Source organism: Pleurodeles waltl, chromosome 1_1 (genome assembly GCF_031143425.1).
Source record: "Pleurodeles waltl isolate 20211129_DDA chromosome 1_1, aPleWal1.hap1.20221129, whole genome shotgun sequence".
NCBI classification, from domain to species: domain Eukaryota; kingdom Metazoa; phylum Chordata; class Amphibia; order Caudata; family Salamandridae; genus Pleurodeles; species Pleurodeles waltl.
In genome coordinates, this window is record NC_090436.1 from 567387709 (window position 1) to 567409870 (window position 22162).

The following is a 22162-nucleotide window of genomic DNA, read 5'->3' on the forward strand; positions in this document are numbered from 1 at the left end:
GGCACTGGAAGATCTTTATCCTAATGAGCACTTATAACATTTAAAGCAGCACAAGAACCTTTGCATTGGGTCAGGACCACTTCCGAATATATGCACGTATTGTTAATATAATATACAAGATGTGGGCCACATACCCAGAGGTCCCATCCTCATTGACACTGTTTAGGGGACTCCTGAAATATGGGGGAGGTAAACACTTAGTTTTCCACATATATAAAACCATGCTTGCAAATACACCTAGGAGAGCATTTAGGGCACGTGCAGCTTGGGAAGAAGAACTGGCTACCCCTCAGGATGATTCCCAATGTAAGGGGGTCTGTGCTTTGGGCAGGCTGGGGTCGTGTAATGCTCAATTTAGACTGATACATTTTAATTATATACACCACACAAATGACACTCTTGTTCTACTACATAGAATAGACCCTGCCAAAACAGATAGATGCCACTGATGTCAAAGCAGACCCGCAACCTTCCTTCACTTAGCCTGTGTAAGGAAATGCCTCCTTGGCATGGTTACCCCCTAACTTTTTGCCTTTGCTGATGCTAAGTTATGATTTGAAAGTGTGCTGGGACCCTGCTAACCAGGCCCCAGCACCAGTGTTCTTTACCTAAACCGTACCTTTGTCTCCACAATTGGCACAACCCTGGCACTCAGGTAAGTCCCTTGTAACTGGTACCCCTGATACCAAAGGCCCTGATGCCAGGGAAGGTCTCTAAGGGCTGCAGCATGTCGTATGCCACCCTGGGGACCCCCCACAGCCCATGCACACTGCCTCTCAGCTTGTGTGTGCTGGTGGGGAGAAAATGACTAAGTCGACATGGCACTCCCCTCAGAGTTCCATGCCAACCTCACACTGCCTGTGGCATAGGTAAGTCACCCCTCTAGCAGGCCTTACAGCCCTAAGGCAGGGTGCACTATACCACAGATGAGGGCATATGTGCATGAGCACTATGCCCCTACAGTGTCTAAGCAAAACCTTAGACATTGTAAGTGCAGGGTAGCCATAAGAGTATATGGTCTGGCAGTTTGTCAAACACGAACTCCACAGTTTCATAATGGCTACACTGAAAACTGGGAAGTTTGGTATCAAACTTCTCAGCACAATAAATGCACACTGATGCCAGTGTGCAATTTATTGTAACATACACCCAGAGGGCATCTTAGAGATGCCCCCTGAATACCTACCCGACTTCTAGTGTAGGCTGACCAGTTTCTGCCAGCCTGCCACACACCAGACATGTTGCTGGCCACATGGGGGGAGCACCTTTGTCACTCTGTGGTCAGGAACAAAGCCTGTACTGGGTGGAGATGCTTCTCACCTCCCCCTGCAGGAACTGTAACACCTGGCGGTGAGCCTCAAAGGCTCACCCCTTTTGTTACAGCACCCCAGGGCATCCCAGCTAGTGGAGATGCCCGCCTCTCCGGCCACTGCCCCCACTTTTGGCAGCAAGGCTAGAGGAGATAATGAGAAAAACAAGGAGGAGTCACCCACCAGTCAGGACAGCCCCTAAGGTGTCCTGAGCTGAGGTGACCTCTGCCTTTAAAAATCCTCCATCTTGAGTTTGGAGGATTCCCTCAATAGGATTAGGGATGTGCCCCTCCTCCCCACAGGGAGGAGGCACAAAGAGGGTGTAACCACCCTCAAGGACCGTAGCCATTGGCTACTGCCCTCCCTGACCAAAACACACCCTTAAATTCAGTATTTAGGGGCTTCCCAGGAAATCCGATTCCTGCAACCTGAAGAAACAAGAAGGACTGCTGACCTACAAGCCTGCAGAGAAGGAGGAAGACGACAACTGCTTTGGCCCCAGCCCTACCGGCCTGTCTCCAATTTGAAAAACCTGCTCCAGCGAAGCATCCGACAGGGACCAGTGACCTCTGAAGCCTCAGAGGACTGCACTGGACTAAAGGACCAAGAAACTCCAGTTAACAGTGGTCCTGTTCAAAACCAGCTACTTCCTTGCAACAAAGAAGCAACTTTCAAAGACTGCACGTGTCCCGCCGGAAGCGTGAGACTTCACACTCTGCACCCGACGCCCCGGCTCGAGATCCAGAGAACAAACACCTCAGGGAGGACTCCCCGGCGACTGCGAGCTCGTGTGTGTCCAGAGATTACCTCCCTGAGCCCCCACAGTGACGCCTGCAGAGAGAATCCAGAGGCTTCCCCTGACCGCGACTGTCTGTAACAAGGGACCCAACGCCTGGAGCCACCACTGCACCCAGGACCTGAAGGAACCGAACTTCAATGCAGGAGTGACCCCCAGGTGACCCTCTACCTTGCCCAGGTGGTGGCTGTCCAGAGAAGCTCCCCCCGTGCCTGCCTGCACCGCTAGAGTGACCCCCAGGTCCCTCCATTGTTTCCTACCTGAAACCCGACGCCTGCTTTGCACACTGCACCCGGCCGCCCCTGTGCTGCTGAGGGTGTGTTTTGTGTGCCCACTTGTGTCCCCCCCCCCAGTGCTCTACAAAACCCCCCTGGTCTGACCCCCGAGGATACAGGTACTTACCTGCTGGCAGACTGGAACCGGATCACCCCCTGTTCTCTATAGGCGCCTATGTGTTTTGGGCACCTCTTTGACCTCTGCACCTGACCGGCCTTGAGCTGCTGGTGTGGTAACTTTGGGGTTGCATTGAACCCCCAACAGTGGGCTGCCTATGCCCCAGAACAGAGACTTGTAAGTGTTTTACTTACCTCCTAATCTAACCTTTACTTACCTCCCCCAGAAACTGTTGATTTTTGCACTGTGTCCACTTTGAAGTTAGCTTATTGCCATTTTTACAAAGACTGTACATGATATTGTTTTCATTCAAAGTTCCTAAAGTATCTAAGTGAAGTACCTTACATTTAAAGTGTTTGATGTAAATCTTGAACCTGTGGTTCTTAAAATAAACGAAGAAAATATATTTTTCAATATAAAAACCTATTGACGTGGAGTAAATCTTTGAGTCTGTGTTCCTTGTTTATTGCCTGTGTGTGTACAACAAATGCTTAACACTACTCTCTGATAAGTATACTGCTCGACCACACTACCACAAAATAGAGCATTATAATTATCTACTTTTGCCACTATCTTACCTCTAAGGGGAACCCATGGACTCTGTGCACACTATTTCTTACTTTGAAATAGTATATACAGAGGCAACTTCCCACAGCCTGGTATTGTCCCTTTGTGAATTATTACAGAGACTTTGTAGTCTGGAGTTTGCAGTATATCGAAGGGGTGATGGTGGACATGAATCCAGTGACATGTCTCTTAGGTGCTTTTAGAAGACAAAATGGTAAGAAAATGGAATGGAAATGTGTACAACTGTCTCTTCTGCTAGCAAAACAGCTGCCTACCATTTCCTGGATGAGCACAATGGGACCCAGGGAACAGGGTTGGACTCAAGGATGTAAAGGAATGGTCTGTGGCAGAAAAACTGCAGCTCCGTCAGGTTAGAAGGGATAAACATGCTGAGGAAGACTCGCAAACATGGAGGGGGGTCCTTACAAAGATAGAGAAAGTTGTCAAGCCCCTGACACACAGGCAAGAAACTGCGGATTTGAAATGAACCGTTTAGCATTGGCAGAGGTATATAATATGGGGAGAAGGGTACAAAACATTTATCTCTGATGTAATATTCTGCAATCATTGCCATAATGAATGGAACTACTGCTGTAATGTGATATCTTAGGGACGAGGGCTTGTATGTTTGAGGTTGTCAGTGGCACAGTGTTACTGATGTACTGAATGTTTAATAAAAACATATTCTATTAAAATAGATTCCAGAACGTACCTAATACTTTTACTATAGGAGTGTTAAGAGCATACAGAACACTCTGTTCTCCATCTGCTATATACTGCACCCAGTGAAATGAAATATCCAAAAAAGTATAATTCACCTGGTACAATAATTAGTTATAAATCTGTCCAAAAAATGGGACATTGTAGGAAAGTACCCTCTTTCTTGGCATGGATACCCCATTTTCTGTCTGTTGTCAGTGTGTTTGACTGTCTTCAGTGATTTCCTGCTAACCAGGACCCCATGTGATTATGCTCTCTCCCTTCAAACTTGGTAACTTGGTTACTTACACCTCACATTTGGCATACCGGTGCCCCAATGTAAGTCACTAGTATATGGTACCCAGGGCATTGGGGTACCAGGGGATCCCCATGGGCTGAAGCATGTATTATGCCACCCATGGGAGCCCATGCAAAGTGTATCTGCAGGCCTGCCATTGCAGCCTGCGTGAAAGGGTGAATGCACACTTTTCACTACAGGTCACTGCACTGCATCAGGTCACTGTAAGTCACCCCTATGGAAGGCCCTCCTATCCCAGAGGGCAGGGTGCAAGTACCTGTATTTGAGGGCACCACTCCACTAGCAGAGGTGCCCCCACGAACTCTAGTCCCATTTTCATGGACTCGTGAGTGCGGGGACCCCACTTTTTGCGTGTACTGGACATAGGTCACGACCTATGTCCAGCTACATAATGGTAACTCTGAACCTAAGCATGTTTGGTATCAAACATGTGCAGAATCATACCCCAATACTGCTGCCAGTATTGGAAGTATGATTCCATGCAATCTGGGAGCTCCTTAGAGGACGCCCAACATTGCCGCTAACAGCCTTCTGGGGTTTTCCGGGCAGCCCAAGCTGCTGCCACCCCACAAACAGGCTTCTACCCTCCTGCTGCTTGAACAGCTCAAGCCCAGGAAGGCAGAACAAAGGATCTCCTTTGGTTGGGGGTGGAGGGAGGTACAGGGACACCCTCTCCCTTTGGAAATAGGTGTTACATACCTTGGGAGGGGTAGCCTCCCCAGGCCACTGCTATGCTTTGAAGGGCACATTTGGTGCTGCTGTACATAAACCAGTCTACACCAGTTCAGGGATCTCCAGTCCCTGCTCTGACGTGAAACTGGACAATAGATAGGGGAGTGACCACTCCCCTGTCCTTCACCACCCCAGGGGTGGTGCTCAGAGCTCCACTAGATGGTCCCTGGGTTCTGCCATCTTCAATCCAAGGTTGTCAGGGACCTCTGGGAGCATCTGAGTGGCCAGGTCAGGCAGGTGGCATCAGAGCCCTCTCCTGATAGGTGGCCACCTGGCTACGTGACCAATCCTCCTTTCAGTGCTAGTTAGGGTCTCTCTCTTGGGCGGGTCCTCAGATTCTGCTTGCAAGATTCCAGCAGGACTCCTCTGCAACCTCGACTTTGACTTCTAGCCACTGGAACCGCGATTGGACCCTCCAGGAACCGAGAATCTGCATCCACGACAAAGACTCTGCTTGCAACATTGTTTCCACGGCTCCTTCCAGCTTCTGCAACATTTACCCTGCTGTACATCCTCTGAGGGTGGCAAGTCTTAAGCCTGCATGAGCAGAAAGGAGTCACTCCTCTGCATCCGCATGCACCAACTGCAACAATGACCGGCTGTGTGGATCTCCTCTCATCCTGAGCTGCGTGGATCCTGCATCATGGGTGGTGGCCTGGAGTAGTCCTTCTGGTCCTGTCTGCCAGCTGTCCAACTTTGGTGGAAGTAAGCCCTTGCCTTCCCACACAGGACAGTGCCCCTGTGCACCACGTCTGTTGCAGCTACCAAGGCTTGTTTGCATATCCTCCAAGGGATCTTCAGGCTCCATGTAGACCCAGCACTCCTTCCTGGAACCTTCTCTAGTTGTGCTGCATGGGCTCTTCTGTGACTGATTGTTCCTCGTCCAGTGGGTCTACTGTGGGGGTTGCCTCTTCTTCTTTGGACTCTCTGCCTTGCCGAGGGTCCCCTTAGGACTCCCCCCGTGGGTTAAGTCCTCCTGGACCTTGGTGGTACCCGGCAGCTCCACTTTTGATTCACCACGACTTCTGCCTTTGCTAAGGCTTGTTGGTGGCTTTTGCACACCACTGACTGACTGCAATAATCCATCCAACGTGGGATGTCGACTGCACTGAGTGTTTTCTATCATGTGTGTGAGTGCTGTGTGACTACAGTGGTATTGCATGAGCTTTTCATGTCTCCTGGATAATCCTTGGCTGCTCATCCACAGCTATCTCTAGAGAGCCTGGCTTCTAGACACTGCCTACACTACACTAATAAGGGATACCTGGACCTGGTATAAGGTGTGTGTACCTCAGGTACCCACCACTCACCAGGCCAGCTTCCTACAGACATAACATAGATTTTGGTGCTTTTGAGACAATCTACGAGTACCAGTCTGCACTGGGCCCTTTTCTTCCCTAAAAGTTCTGTAGGTTTACCATGCTAAAATGTTGTGAGGGAAAGCAGAGAGTATGCAGTTTATCATAACACTTATATTTGTGACCCCTGCCCCAAAAAGACCGGGTGGTGCCCCACTCTCACACAAGAGTGCTATTTTAATCAAATTAAGAAATCCATAATTGACCAAATCTGCAGTTTACCAATGAAACTGTGCTTTTATTATGCTTCCGTGTTAGTTATTCCCATATCCCACTTGTTGAAATTAACCCAGTAACCCCCCTCTCTGGCTGCCTTTTTTAAGGAAAACCCCTTGCTTTAGCTTTTGAGAGTAAATGCAAACAGTATGGGAATTCGCTATGCATTTGTGGTGGAATCTTTTCGTCATATTTAGTTCTCTCTTAAATGCAAGGATCATGGTCAGAATGTCTTCTCTTTTTCGAACTTTTGAGCCCTTTTAGGAATAGATATCGGAAGCCAAGGGCAGCCTTTTCACACATAGGATCCCTGGGGAAACTCAGGATAGGAACCAGTGTCTTTCTCTCGTCTAAGGATGGCCAAGAATCCTTGAGTGTGAAAAAACAAATTGTCCCAAAAGCTTTTCTTAGTGGAACGTGGAAGCAGAGATGATCACACAAGGCAGAAAAAACCTCTTAATCTCTCACTGTTCTGTTCATATAGCCTCAAACCTGGTAATGATCTCCCTTGTGGTGTGTCTTAAGAAATCCCAGCCCTCTGTCTAGCTGAAAAGTGAAAGTTCATTAATTCCTTGTTACACGAGGGGAGGCCCCAAGGTGGAAAATCTGGGATATTTTTGGAATTTCCCCCCATCTTCTGGTTGTGTTGTCAGGCAAGCGTATGAGCGTCCCAGCCAAACGGGCATTCTCATCGGTTTCAGTAGGGTTGGATAATAATCAGTAATAGCAAGCCATCTGCTAAGCCTTGTGTATGAAATATTGATGGGAGCAAAATGTTTGTCATTACCATGTGTAACTTTCTAGAAAATCCAGAGTGTTGAAAATATTAGTCACTTTTCAACTTCCAAGATCTCGGTCTAATACAAGACAACCGATTCTCAGTCTGAAGTATAGCATCCGAGTTCTAATTTTTTTTTCGGTATTAAATACAGTAAATCATTAACCACCTCGCATGTGCTGTGTCTATCTTAATGTCTATGTAATTTCCCACTAAATTGTTGTTCCAGTCTCTACAGACCCCAGTTTACGTCAAAATAGCGTTGTTCATATTTCCTTTATATGTTTAGTTTTCTCAAACAGATTCCTAGTGGTTATGAATGTTTATGCAAATTCCCCCTTAGGCTTGCTAATTTAATTTCATTACGAGTAATTCAGGGGTAGAGCTTCTTCATGTGCTTTCACTTGGAACAATTAAACACTGTCCAGCATTTATAATCTAAACCTATTCAACAACTTTCCCAATTCTCAAAAGCAGCAATTTTTTAAAGTTAGCTGAATACATGAAGCTACATATTTTGGTTGCCACATGTATGTGCTAATGTTTAAGCTTGTTACTGAAAAAGTTAGTGGCTGGAAACACGTTTTCTGTTATATTTCTGCATTGTAAATTATTTCACTTTAATACTTGTATTTTTCAGTCAGGCTAGATGAGATCCTTGGAGTCATGTGGCTGTCTCACAAGCAAACATGGATTTTCATGTTAAAATATTACAGCTTTAAATATGGTATCTTTACTTGATTGCTAGGGATGAACAATAGTAATTTATAGTGCTGTCTTTCAGGTTGACCTCAGCACTGATGGTATTCACATAATCGGTGGCTGCGCATATCCATAGGCGCCAGATTCATGTTTACCAATGCCTTCAGGCTGAACCAATGAAGGCATCAACAGATAGTGGGGAGGAGCCCCTTAAGTGAGAGTGCAACCTGTTCTTTGACTCCAGGGTTTAAAAAAAAAAAAAAAAAATTAATTGATGCTACCTTCTTGTGGCTAATCAGTGCGGTGTTGAAGACACCATTGCTGAAGGGGTTTGCCCCTTTGGAGGGAGTGAAAGATGTTCAGGATATAATCCCAATGTTTCAACTATAGGTGATGCTTTAGTCAGTTCACTTCCTATGTTGTTATTTACTCCTCAGTTGTGCATTTAATCAAAACCTCATCAAGAATTAAAAATAATATCACTTAAGTGATTCTTAAGGAACTTAGAACTTTATCAGATGTGGCGAAAGCTGTCAATAATTTAAGAAATTGCCATGAGGAGGTCCACCCATTGTAAGTGGTACAAGTAACCACTGGGTTGTTTAGAGCATCAAGTCACACAACCATTTACTCTGGCACCTGAAAATGTTTCAGTGGGGCCTAGTTGAGTCTGTCATGGGAATAAACACTGAGGGTAGGAGCTTCTGGATATTGACTACTCATTTTGGGTAAGAGAGGGATTCAGGAATGTTTTAACAAATTACTCTACAATTCTCTTTCCACACATGGATTTTTTCACTGCTGAAAACTCAAACCACTAAGAGGTTGGTTGGCAAATCATGTATTTCTTCAAATGATATATTTTGTTTGTTTGGTGATAAGAAGAGAAAACCCAAAATTATTTTGTCTAGATCTCATGTGTTTATTATGTGTAAATACAATACAGTGACAGAATTTGACCTTTTTTACTTCTTATTGAATGAGGATTTTTTTCAGAAGTTAAACAGTAGGTATTTGCAATCCATTTGAAAATATAGAAATAGTCTTGAACACAAGAAGCTAAGAAGGTGTTTACCTAGAATATAATAGAAAACATGGTGTTGCATGTGTTTTTATATCTTAAAAAGACACCAAAATGAAAAACAATCCAGTATTTGACATCATTGGGGAAAATGTGGAACCCACTCAGGATCTAGGCATGAACTTTAACTATAGCCTGCCTACTCTGCCCTAAAACTGTTGTAGGGAATAAGGCCAAATGGGCATGTCTCTTACGCTTTGGGACTTTCACAGCTCTGGTGTAGGGTATGGGATTTAGCTCCATGATGAAAATTCATGCAGTCCAGTCCATGTACCAGTATGCGGGGTAAGGGAATGCTAGTTACATAATATGTCCTCTCATGAATAATATGTAGGCAAGTCCTTGAACACACACACACTTGTACACCTTTCTATGCCGTAAGTAGTCCGTGACTGAGGCAGTTGATTTGTGATGTCAGCAGAGATATTTGTAAATATGAATTTATAAGCAATGCTGCAGTTAAGGTTGCAGAGCTACCTCCACTGGTAAATTTCAGGTGGATTAGGAATACTAATCATCATTACCTTATTGTCAGTTTAGCTAAAGTGTTCCACTTTGAATTACTCTCTGAATTTGAATGTTTGTTTGGTAATTCTTAGGGTTTATTCAGTGATATTTATGTTCCCCAGAGTAAAGTTTGGCAGCAGGTGGCAATCTCGCATGTGATCTGCTGTATGGCAGTATTATTCCATCCTCTCCACCCACCTACCACTCCATTGTAAGTAATTACTGCTCTTAATTCCACATACACTTCAAGAGTAAGTATCAGTGGAGTTTATATTAGTAAATATATATTTACCTTACTATTTTGTGGTAGGTCGATGTACTGGATCTGAGAATATTGTAAAGCCTATCATATATCTTCTTTGTCTAGAGGTTAACAGATGACTATTAAAGAAATTGTTGACATTATTACAGGAATGAATAGTTACTGTGACCACGGGTCCTGATTGTGTACCCATCACAATCTTTTATTGCATTTGTTAACATATCAGCATACAATACTAACTGGAACAAGCATAACAGTTGCATGTCATAACACCCCCAAATCCAACCGCCCCCTCCACTCTCTACCATAGCTTAGGCATAAATGTTTGTGGAACAGAAACTATGAGAATAAGCAAAGCGTCATGTGCCAACCCATCAGGGATCCCCGACTCATCTTCAGGCAGCACAAGCCCATACACTCCCAAGACGCCTGATCCAGCAGTCATTCTCTGATCTAAATGTGCCTACCCCCAATGGACCAACATTGAAACCTCCAACGTGGCCAACTTATCTAGGGCTGCCTAAATCAGCATGTTGAGACTTGATGCCGCTAGTGATCCATCAAGTGCTATTCTGACTTCTGCAGTGTCCCCCAGAGTCTCCAATGCCAATAACTTTCAGTTGTATCAAAATCATCTCTCTGGTGTAGTCCCTCAGGTGGCCACCACCGTTCATCTTGCGCTCCAATCAAACATGCCTCCTGCAGTAAATTCTCTGTGGTGGTGTTTTTCTACCGCTGTGCCTTGAAGATCTCACCTTGGGGTGTCATCTAATTCTCCTTCCCTTTTAATATGAAGGTTACAGAATTAGCCCATCATTTTGTACCAAGCACATTGGGGACTGGTGGGTTTCGAGGAGGATGGGGAGGGTCGCGCTCTCAGCTGATTGTGCTGTAAGATTCTGGTCACCCGATGACTTCACACTGAGACCTGCATTGTGTCCTTGCTTCCACATCATCATTTGGCTGGCAGTATGATGCAGACTCGAATCACAGGTCTGTGAATTTTCCACATTGTCCAAAGTTTTTGTTCTAGAAATCTTTTATGTAGACTGGAGTTACCCAGAGTACAAATTTGTTAGTCAAACACCTCCATGCATGTTTTGGGATGGCACATCTGCCATGTCTGGTGCCCAGCTGTGCCACCCTGAGTATAGTCGTTTTACCTTCATTTGGGAACAACAAGCCTGTTTGAGTCATTCAGGGACAAAGATGAAAGGGGGCTTGGTGCTTACTGTGCTAAAGTCTTCAGTTAATGAGGTTTGCCATGTAAATACAGTAGTTGATAGTTTTTCTGCTATGACCAGTTAGCCTTTTGGTAGAATTATGGAAATCAGGCATTGTGTAAAATGCAGAAACTTATTCAAGAGTCTCACCATTAGTGGATTACCACTTTAAAAATCACAAACTTTTTTTAAATGAGTCTGAACCAAGTTGAAGATTTAAGTGGACACGACTACTTCTATATGATCTCTACAGATGTGACCTAGATGACAGTTTATTTCAGGAACTCCAAATTCTTTTTTTTTTTTTTTTTAATCTAGACTCCATTAAGTCACTTTGTCCTCTCCTTAACTATCTGCTTTGAGTCCAAACAATGAAATTGCTTTTTTTGTCTCAACTCTTTTGCCAGTAGTGCCAATTTATTCCTTCCAGCACGTCTGATGCCAGCCCTACAGCACCTCCAAAATGCAGCATGTTTTTCTCCATTATCCTCTTAGTACGTACTTTACATATGTTGGTAAAGACGTTGTGTTTTTTCTGTCATGCTGTATACTAAAAATTGCTGCTCTTGCAAAATTACTTCAAGATCGCCCACTTCAACTTCTCTCTGTTTGCAGATTCATGCACACGCATTGTTTCATTATTTTAAAAATGTGCCCCTTCAACCGAAATATGTGTAAGTCCACCTTGCCCTTAGGACTCCCCTGAACATTTCTAGCTCTCTAAATAACCAATGGATCAATAGATCACATAACCTCTTGTGTCTGGTGTCCCTTTTCGAATCCAATATAGCTTTCTGCATCAATTGCTGCTCTTGATTGCTACCCAACATTCAAGAATACAATATTAATAGCATTTTTGTAACCTTTTCTCAGTATTTTACATTCTTGAATAAGTTTATTTTTCACTGAATGCATTTGCTACCTCATAAGGAATATTATGTTTTTGTCTTCTTTCCATCGGTTGCACCCTTTATGATTTTATCACTATGTATCAGAAAATCTAATAGAGACATCTAGCTGTAGATTACTTACCTTAGTATTCCCCCAGCTCCAGACTGGATCCGAAAGATTTTTAATGAACACTACCCCCTGCGTGCCGGTAGGTGGCTTTGTTTGGTTCCGCATGGCGTCTTCACCTTTTTTCCGGTGTGTTTAGGATATTTTTGCATAGGACAGGGTTTAAGCTGTGTGGCGCCTGCCACTGTGCCATGTTGGTAACAGAAACCCATTTGGTCTGTTTATGGTTCCTTGAGCACGACTCCAAGTTGTGCTAGAACTGCCAGGCCATGGCACTGACGGCTTTGAGAGAGCCTTCCCTGAAGCTGCTAGGGGCCGGGCAGGCGACACTGAGTCGCACAACTCCTCGGAGGGAAGGTTGTGGGACAGCTTTAGGAGCACCTAGACCTCTTCATCCCATTCAAAGTCCTCAGGACACTCTGGGAAGAGACACAAGAAACACAGGAAGTTGAAGCGTGCTTCGACTTCTCCTCGTCCATCAGGCGACGCGATCAGTAAGGAATATCAGCGTACCTGGCATGATTCTGCAGAGCCATTGTCTTCACTCCTCTCCGTGTTTCCGGGAGCCAGAGCGACCCCCTGCTCAGGTAAGAGAGTTTTACGAGGCCATGCACCGCATTTTTGAGCGGGCCATCCACTTTTGAGTGCCTTTGGGCCCCGCAGGGTTGCAGGGGGCCCCATCAGGAACCGCACTGGCTGTTTCGACCTCCACCCCGATGGGCCCCTATGGATCCAATCTCAGATCCAGACCACCATCGGTCGTGCCACCGTGACCTTGCCTGAAGCCGGTCCTGACGCTGATACTCCTGGTGCCGCCGGTGCCATCCCTATTCTAATCCCAGATGACTCTGAGTCGGAACAACATCGATCAACGCCAATTCCAGCGCCGACAGGACTCTTGCCACCTGAGACCTATTCTGAAGTTCTAGGCATGGGGAAAAATGGGAGGGGGTCATTGGACCTTTCAGAATACCAGCTGGAAGGACAGGAGTCCATGGACTGGTGTGAGGAACTGGGAGATGCCAGTGGACTAGATACCTCTCCAGGTACTGGCTTGCTTCCTCACCCTACCGTGGCTATGGAGGAGAGAGCATCTTATTCAATGGTGTTGAAGAGGGCAGCAGAGGTCCTTGACCTCGAACTACCCTTGGTGGCAGTCAAAACTAACATCTTGATGGAAGTGTTTCAGCTTGGAGCTTCCTCTTCTGAACCCCTTCTCTGCTTTAACAGAGCCCTTACAGATGTCCTGCTGGGAACCTGGTCCAAACCCAGTACAGGGGCTCCTGTGAACAGGACTATCACCCCTCTCCCCAGGGGACCCATCTTTCCTCATCTAGTACCTCACCCCGGAAAGCTGGGTGGCCCAGGCTTCCACCTAACAGGGCGCATTCCCTGCGCTCCCCCAGACAGCAAATCCAAGAGGCTGGATACCTTTGGCAAAAAAATGTTTGCTTCCACCAGCCTGAGATTGCAGTTGGTGAACACCGCATGTTTTTTGGGCCGCTCCTTCCACACACTGTGGGATATGGTTGCGCAAGTGCAGCCACAGGTCTCCGAGGAGGCCTGGGCCATTCTCTCTCTAGCAGTCCAAGACGGGAGAGATGCAGCCAAGTTCACCATCAGGTGTGGTTTGAATACGACCAACTCGCTGGGCAGAGCGGTTTTATCGACTGTGGCGCTTTAATGTCACGCCTGCCTGAGGACATCTGGCTTTTTGGGTGATAGCCAGGCAAACTTTATGGACATGCCCTTTGATAGTGCTTGTCTCTATGGAGAGAAGGCAGACTCGGCGCTGGTGTGCTTTAAGGACTCACGGGCTACGGCCAAGTCCTTGGGCCTCTCAGTGACCAAATGCCCCCAGTCTGCCTTTCACCCCTTTCGTGGATACAGAACCAGCCACCGTCCTGCACAAGTTTCCCAGGTTTTGTGTAGGAGCAGTGCATACCGAGCCCGCGGTTCAGGTAGCCAGAGGTAGGCCACAAGCACCAATCCCCCAGCAACTGCTGCCTCGTAGCCCTCATAATCTGACCCTAAAAGATTTTGAGTGTCCAGTTGATGGGAGAATCTGCCATCATCTCCGTCACTGGCAGTACATTACATTGGACAGGTGTATCTCACAGATCATTCGGTGAGCTAATCCCTCCCCATCGTCCCCTCCCACTATCCCTCTAACACACAATCAAATGACAGGGGATCATCTTTTGTTGCTCTATGAGGAAGTCACAGCTCTCTTGGCCAAGGGAGCCATAGAAAGGGTTCCGATATCAGACGTAGGCAGTGGTTTCTATTCTAGAACAGGGGGCTTCAGTCTATCTTAGTCCTCCGAACCATCAATCTCTTCCTCAAAAAGGAGAAATCCAAGATGCTCACTTTGACTCAGGTATTGTCTGCTCTATACCAAGGAGAATGGATGGTAGTATTGGACTTGTTGGAAACGTGTTTCCATATTCCTGTCCTGTATTGCTCACAGACATTACTTGCGGTTCGTAGTAGGCCACAAACACTTTCAGTTTACCATGCTCCCCTTTGGTTTTACCTTTGCCCCTTGGGTGTTCACCAAGGTGACGCGATCGTAGCTCACTTGCGGAGATTAGGGGTTCCTGTTGGCTGTTAAAGGCATGCTTACCCCAGGCTGTCGTCTCCCACCTCCAGTCTGCGGCGGACCTCCTGCATTCGCTGGCGTTCACTATAAACGTGTCAAAGTCACATCTGACTCCTTCCCAGATGCTCCCTTTTATCTGAGCTGTTCTAGACACAGTGCAGTTTTGGGCCTATCATCCCACGCAGCGAGTCCAGGATATTCAGACTTTGATACTGTAGTTTCAGCCTCTATCCTGGATTTCGGTGAGCATGACTCTGAGGCTGCTGGGCCTCATGGCCTCCTGCATCCTTCTGGTGTCATATGCCAGATGGCATATGCAGTCTCTGCAGTAGGACCTGAAGTTCCAGTGGGTGCAGCAACAGGGAAATCTCTCCAACATGGTTCAGATCCTGGAGAGGGCTGTGCAAGATCTGCAGTGGTGGCTTTTGAACTGTGATTGAGTCAGCTGCAGATCCTGCTCCCTTCCCTAACCAGAACTGACAGTGGTGACAGATGCATCACTCCTGTGGGGGGCGGCCACATGGGAGAGTCAGAGATCATAGGCATCTGGTTTCTGATGGAGTCCAAACTCCATGTCAATTTTTGGGAGCTCAGAGCGATCAGGCTAGCATTGAAAGCATTCCTTCAATAGTGGTGGTGCAGGTGTTCACAGACGATACCACTGCAAAGAAGCACTGCAACAACCAGGACGGGATGGGGTCGTTGTCCCTTTGTCAGGAGGCTCCGCGCCTCTGGACGTGGCTGGAACATCAGGGCATATCCCTAGTGGTTCAAGATCTAGCGGGCTCTCTGAATGCCAAATCGGACAAGTTCAACCATCAATGTCAGGTTGATCATGAATGGCATCTCCATCCAGAGGTGGCGCATGGTGTACAGACAAGTATTTTGACCCCACTCTCTGCCCCACTTTCTGAACTTCTCTGGCCCAGCAGGACACTGTTCTTGGAACCCTCTGGTTATTTGTCTGCCATATCGGCTTCGACCGTTTGCCTAACCAACCTCCTTGTTTAAATCTCCCATTGTTGGAAGATTTCTAAAGGGTCTTACCCATTTCTTCGAAGCCACCATTCAGCTCCATCCATCCTGACAAGGTGGTGATTAATATCAGGGGTTCCTTTCTACCTAAAGTGGTCACGCCCTTTCATGTAGGCCAGTCCATCACCTATTTTTTTAAATTCCCCCACATCCTTCAAAGGAAGAGGTGATAGGTCACTGGACCCAAAAAGAGGGTTGGCTTTCTATCTTGATCGTACCAAAGAGTTCCAGGTGGATGATCAGTTCTTTATAGGTTATGTGGGTGTGAAGAAAGTTCAGGCAGTGCAAGAGAACCATCTCTAGATGGGTCGTTCTCTGCATTAAAATGTGCTAGGCAGTGGCTAAAAAGCAACCCCCAGAGGGTTTGCGCACTCACTCTACCAAAGAAACAGCTGCTACCACTGGAAAGCATTCGGAGTTCCATTCCTGGACATCTGCCAGGCAGCAATGTGGGCGTCCTTGCACATGTTTACCAAACACTACTGCCTGGACACTCAGGTCTGAGGGGACAGATACTTTGCCCGTTTGATCCTGAAGGGCTTCCTAATATGATCTTGGTTCGCAGATTTGCAGACCCTCCTCCAGAGATGGTATTGCTTGAGTAGTCATGAAAAGAAACTGACATCAGCACACCAGGGTGGTGCCTATATATGACCCGTGACGTCCCATTCGGCAACTACGACCCAACCACAAACACGGAGTCAACCAATGTCACTTGATGGTGCGCAGGTGGTACTGTTCGAAGAAAAATCTACGGATCCAAACTGATGCCAGGGGGAAATTCTAAGGTAAGGGATTTGCAACTAGAATATGTCTCTACCAGATAATTCGATACTGAAGGTGAATAACTTGTTCTTTTCCCCTTCACCCTTCATTATGCCTCAGTGGACCTCAATTTGGTTCTCACCTGCGCACTCATGCTCATGGCGGCCATGGCACTTTGAATCGGCTTGCTAATGTCAACTGTTTCACTTTTCATTTTCACTTTATGTGGCAAGAAAAGTCCAGTTAGGAATTTACAACGCTAATGGCTCTAACTTGAGCAAACACAGAATCCACTGCATTGCAAATGCTTGTGGTCCCTCGTTACTAACACAAAAGAATAGTTTGAGCATGCAGTTACCGCATCTACCGGTTTGCTGTCACCCTTCCAGCAGTATCCCCTATGCAGCAGACACACAGCACAGGCAGTGAGAGGTGGTGGGAAGTCGGAGGCAGTGCCGTCAGTGGCAGTGTGCTTGCCCATGTCAGAGTGCAAGTCATCCCTCCTCCAACTGAACTTGCAAAGAGGGAAGGAGGGGAGGCCTATGACCCAGCAGTAGGACATTTGAGCAGTGAGTCTGTTGACTTCACTGCTTACTCGTAATAAGGTATTACAAGCAAGCAGTGATAGGGATATTATCTTCACTCTGTTTATTGTAATTAGATATTTTGCGTGTGCATTCAATTATGATAATAAACATCACTATATTGTATGCTCAAAAGTATTGTTATCTGTTATGTTGGCACATGTGTGGCTTTGTTAGGCTTTGTTTTTGTTTCACTGCTCTGGCTTATTAGTCATACTTAATATATTCAATCAGATAGCTGTTGTCAGTGTACTAAGAAATATTTTCTTCTATTGTCCAGGGTTTGAGCTGTACTCCATGGTGCCTTCCATCTGTCCCCTAGAAACTCTTCACAACTCTTTATCTCTGAAGCAAGTGGATGAATTCCTCACTTTCATTGCTTCGCCTTCGAGCGACGCTCTGCCAGAGACACCAACAGATGCTTCATGTAAGAAAAGTTTCACTTTTTCTCAAAATAACAATATGACTTTAGAAAGCGGACTGCTGTTCAGGATGATTGTTGTACATTCATGGATATTTTCGGATGCTCATTAGGATACTGGTAACATATTAAATAATAATGGTAATTTGCTGTAGCCTTACTTTGATTGTTCTTTAGTTGCAAACCTTCTCTTTTTATTGTCTAAAACATATGGAATGTTTCTGAAATATAAATGCTTTTCGGGCAGGGCTGGCATTCACTGTTAAAAATGGCACCAAGGGGCAGTCATTATGCAGTTTAATTTTTGAATCGTCAGTTTTATTAAATTTTCATTGGTCTGCATATATTGCCTAATAGACCTTGTAGGATTTCACAGTGTGTTATAGTGAGTTTCAACACTTTGTCCATACATAGACAAAGAGAGGACAAGTAGAAACATACAATGAGGGAACACACTTCAGATAAGTCGAAATCAGTTTGTCTGTCATATGGGTCAACTCAGAAAAGCATTTCTGAGTGTAGGAATTAGTACTACAAGAGTACTCTTTCATATACTCTCACATGCCTGTGCAGGGTCAGGAAGGGAACCAAAAGCACCCCTGACAAACTTTGTCAGACCTGCACCCATACTGCACATAGTAAGCACAGCAATTGAGCCTAACACTGCAAGGGAGGTTTGTGACCACCACCCCCTCGAAAATTTAAAAATAATGCACATGTGGTGCTTTTACCATTAATGTTTCGTTATAAGACCTTGTCCAATTAGTAAAAGGCTGGATGGAGACTGGAGACAGGGCTACATGCCTGAATTAATGGTTGAATGGTGAGGTGTGGGTTTATTCATTAATTCAAGAATGAATGACAGTGAATAAAGTTGTTTAGCTATGTAGAGCAAATGGTCTCAATTCATTGTCCAAGAGTGGTTGCTCTGCATTTCATTTTAGCTTCTTCATTAAAATATTGTCCTCCCCAAACTCTACTACCACAAACCCTTGTGACACATCCTTAGCCCTGATGGATTTAACACCTTGAACTGATTTAGTGCCTCACAAAATTAATAACAAAGCATTAAGGTTTGATCTAAAAGAGAAGTGAGAAAGATAACCATGTACAGTATGAAACCAAAATAGCCCATGCATCAGTCTCGGCTTTCTCTTGACCACATTGTGTGAACCTAAGCAATTAATTTTTTCACAGTGTTTCTTTTTCCTTCATCATCACAAGAGCACCTCAAAATACGTCACTTTGACAGGTGCGCTGTACAAAAGTAAAAGACTAATGTTTCTCCAGCTCTCTGAGCCATGTATGGGGCAAATTACAGGTGACTTTCCTCTTGGTTCACTAACAGCTTCACCGTCAGGGCAGTGGTGATGGGGGCTTGAGTGTTTCTATGTTAATTATTAGAATCTGTCATTTCTAACAATTGCTACTCAATGGAATGGTATAATGTAATAGGCTAAATTGAAATGCTTTGGAAGGGTCACGTGACAAAGAAATACACTGTTTTGAATGTTGCCGTACTAAACTGTTAAAAAATAGCAAAGGAAGCTTTGCCAGCTTACCATCAAAAAGATTGTGTGTGTATGGATGTGTAAGGTCAAATTTTCTTTGAGATAAGCTCAGTATCTTATAGCGAATTATAGTCACAGTTTCTTTACCTTAGAATAATCACCAGGCGTCACACTGGATCAAGAAATGTTTGAACAGTACCCCTGTGCGCCAGTAGGTGGTGGTGGCAGGCTCTGTGCCAGAAGTGGTACACATGGCACCTGTAAAGGCACCACCTCGGTGAAAAAGACATCATTCCTTCCCAGGCCAGATAGCTCAGATCCCTGAAGAGCTACCGCCCCAGTCACTCTATAACTGGCTTTTTTTTTTTTTTAAATGTGAACGCCATTTAAGAAATGTTTTCTCCTCGTGTGACAGGATATCCCCGAAGAAACCAGCTGGTTTCAAACCATGTAGCGCCTGTCACAGACAGGTATCTGTCTACAGTGCCTTGAGAAAGTCCATGACTCAAAAGGCTTGCGAGAATTGCTGCGCCATGCACCCAGAGGCACTGAGGGAGCATTTCTTCAAGCTCTTCACAGCCGGATGTCAGACGAGCACATGACAATCAAGATCCCAGTCTCGAGGAAAATCCCGGGACTGCTTGCAGAGCCACACCCAACGGTTGTCCCCCCAATCGAAGTAGTCATTAGGTAAATCACATAAGAAAAAGAAATCTAAGAAGTCCAAGAGGTCCTTAACTTCTCTGCATCCATCCAGATCCTCAGCCGAGGAGAGGGAGCGTCGGAACTCGAGGCACTGTGCCGCCACAGAGCTCCAACCAAGGTCGGCTCTGTGCTTCACCAATTTTGCCACAGTGACTCCTGCTGAACTATGAAAGCTCTATGAGGCCACGCACCCTATTTGTGGGCAGCTAGACTCCTATGGAGCACCTTAGGGCCCCATAGGTTCATGAGGGATCCCCTTCTAAATGTCTACTGCCAGATACGCCCTTAGTGATAGTTGTGCACCTTGGATCCAGTGCTGGGTCTGGAATGATGTGGCAAGCATAACCGAGACCTTTTCCGGCACTCTCTTCTGTACTGACACTCATTGATGAGGCCCTCCCCAGCATCCTCGACTCCGACACGGAGCTCGCCTGGAGTTGCAGTACACGGTTCAGGAGCTGCCCAGAGCTATGCCTTCCGGTTCAGAGCAGGGCCTTTTGACTTTGACAGGCCAGGTACAGGGGATGAGTACAAGGGTTATAGCAACACTAATGAATATCGCCACCCATTGGACGATACCGAGGACACCTGATATGATGATCTGTTGGATGCCAGTGGGTTAGACACCTCACCTGGCACTGGCTTGAAGGGAACTGCAAAAGACCTGCAGCAGTGGTTGACGAACTACAATTGGGTCAGTAGCAGACCTCTCTCCCTTCCCCAGCCAGAACTGACTAGTGACAGATATATCACTCCTGGGCTGGGGTGGCCACCTGGGGAAGGTGGAGATCAGAGGGCTGATATCCGGTAGAGTCAGAACTCCACATAAACTTGTTGGAGCTTCAAGCGATTTGCTTGGCATTAAAGGCCTTTCTACCCTCTATCAAGGGAAGACTAGTGCAGGTGTTCACAAACAACACTACCACCATGTGGTACACAAACAGGGCAGGGTGGGGTCGTAGCCCATTTGTCAAAAGGCTCTGTGTATCTAGACATGGCTGAAACACGAGGCCATCTCCTGTCAATACAATCCAGACCACAAATAACGCATCCATCTGGAGGTGGTGTAATGTCTCTTCCAGCAGTGAGGACAACCTTGGTTAGACCTATTTGTAGGAAGCTGGCCCTGTGTGTAACCTTATACTGGGTCCAGGCAACCCTGATTAGATAGTGTTACAGTGTGTACACAGCCAGGGCTTTCTAGGGTAGCTGTGTTGAGCAGCCAAGATGTATCTAGAAGGCATGTGAAGCACTTGCAATACCACAGTAGTCACACAGTAACTTATCACACATGAAATGAATCACACAGTGTTGCAAAAATACAGGTACTCTATTTTAGGGACCCCAAACTAAACTACCATTGGTATACCGCCCCCCGGAGGTATGAACACACAGAAAATATATATATATATATATATATATATATATATATTTTAAATAAAAGCGTCCTCTCTGTGAAAGCGCACTCCCACTCTATATATATATATTCAAAAAAAAAAATGAAATGCAAAAAGGTGTCCCCTACCAGAGTGTATGGAGCAGTTAGGCAAGGGCTGGGGAATAGTGGAACCCCAAAAGGTAAAGACCTAGAAGATTCCCAGCGGCCGGGTGCAGAGAAGGTAAGTTACCCAGTCGTCCCATAGGTTAACATGGGAACATCATGGTTGGAGAAATACAGAAACAGGAACCCAAGGGTGGATTCCAGGTGAGGAGGACCTGCAAAAGAAGGGGTCAGACTCCAGTCCATGCAGGAGTGTCTAGATGGGGCAGGAGGCGCAATGCTCCCCATCTGTAGCTGACGATCCAGGTCGTCGGTGATGGATGAAGTTCAGCTTGTGGGGTCTAGGAGGTGCAGAGGAGTCCCTAAATTCCCCTATGAACTGTGCCTCGAAGGCCGCTGGTTTGTAGACGGGTCAGTGGTCAGAAGGGCCACTAACAAGCACAGGCAAATGCAAAAGAGCTGTTGAGGTTTTGCAGAGCTGTGGAGGACCAGCAAGGTCCTGGGGACTAGACCCTTGGAGGGGAGTCCGGGCTGTCCTTCAGGATGCAAGAGAGACAGAAGTAGCAGTCGGAGCCCCCACAAGCAATCCACTGGCATTAGGCACAGTAAGTTGCAGTGAGGCCCAGTCAGCACACCTGAAGAGTCCCACGTCACAAGAGCTGCAGGGAGGAGACTGTCCTTGCAGGTGTACAGTGCTGGGCCTACTTGGAGCCTTGGTTTGTGCAACAGTTGCGGTGCACAAGGGTTCTATCCCATTGGCAGAGACAAGGGCTTACCGTCTCCCACGTTGGACTGAAGGCAGTGAGGACTCACGGGATCCCATGGAACCGCCACCTGTGTTAGAGAATCTTCGCAGCTGCGCCGGACAGAAGAACCCACCATCCGAATGTTGTTGCCTTAGGTGCCGGGGAGTGACTCCTTCTTGCTTCCTGGTGGAGCTGAAGTTTTGCCAATCCCAGAGGATGCACAGCATTGGAGATGTTGCAGAATGATGACAGGAGCCGCGTAAACAATGTTGCAAAGAGAAGTCTCGTAAGGCGGTGCAGTCTTGTCCAGTTCCTGTGTAGCCCAGCAATGG

The 22162-nt window shown here is 46.2% G+C and overlaps 1 protein-coding gene across 1 annotated transcript in view; it reads left to right on the forward strand.

Annotated features, from left to right (window-relative positions):
* The window catches only part of PPIP5K2 (diphosphoinositol pentakisphosphate kinase 2), a 1112711-nt gene that overhangs the window by 964818 nt on the left and 125731 nt on the right, over positions 1–22162 (forward strand). Inside the window, exon 30 of the mRNA XM_069226183.1 lies at positions 17227–17373. Coding sequence (XP_069082284.1) covers positions 17227–17373 — 147 coding nt within the window. The remainder of the gene's footprint in view (positions 1–17226; positions 17374–22162) is intronic.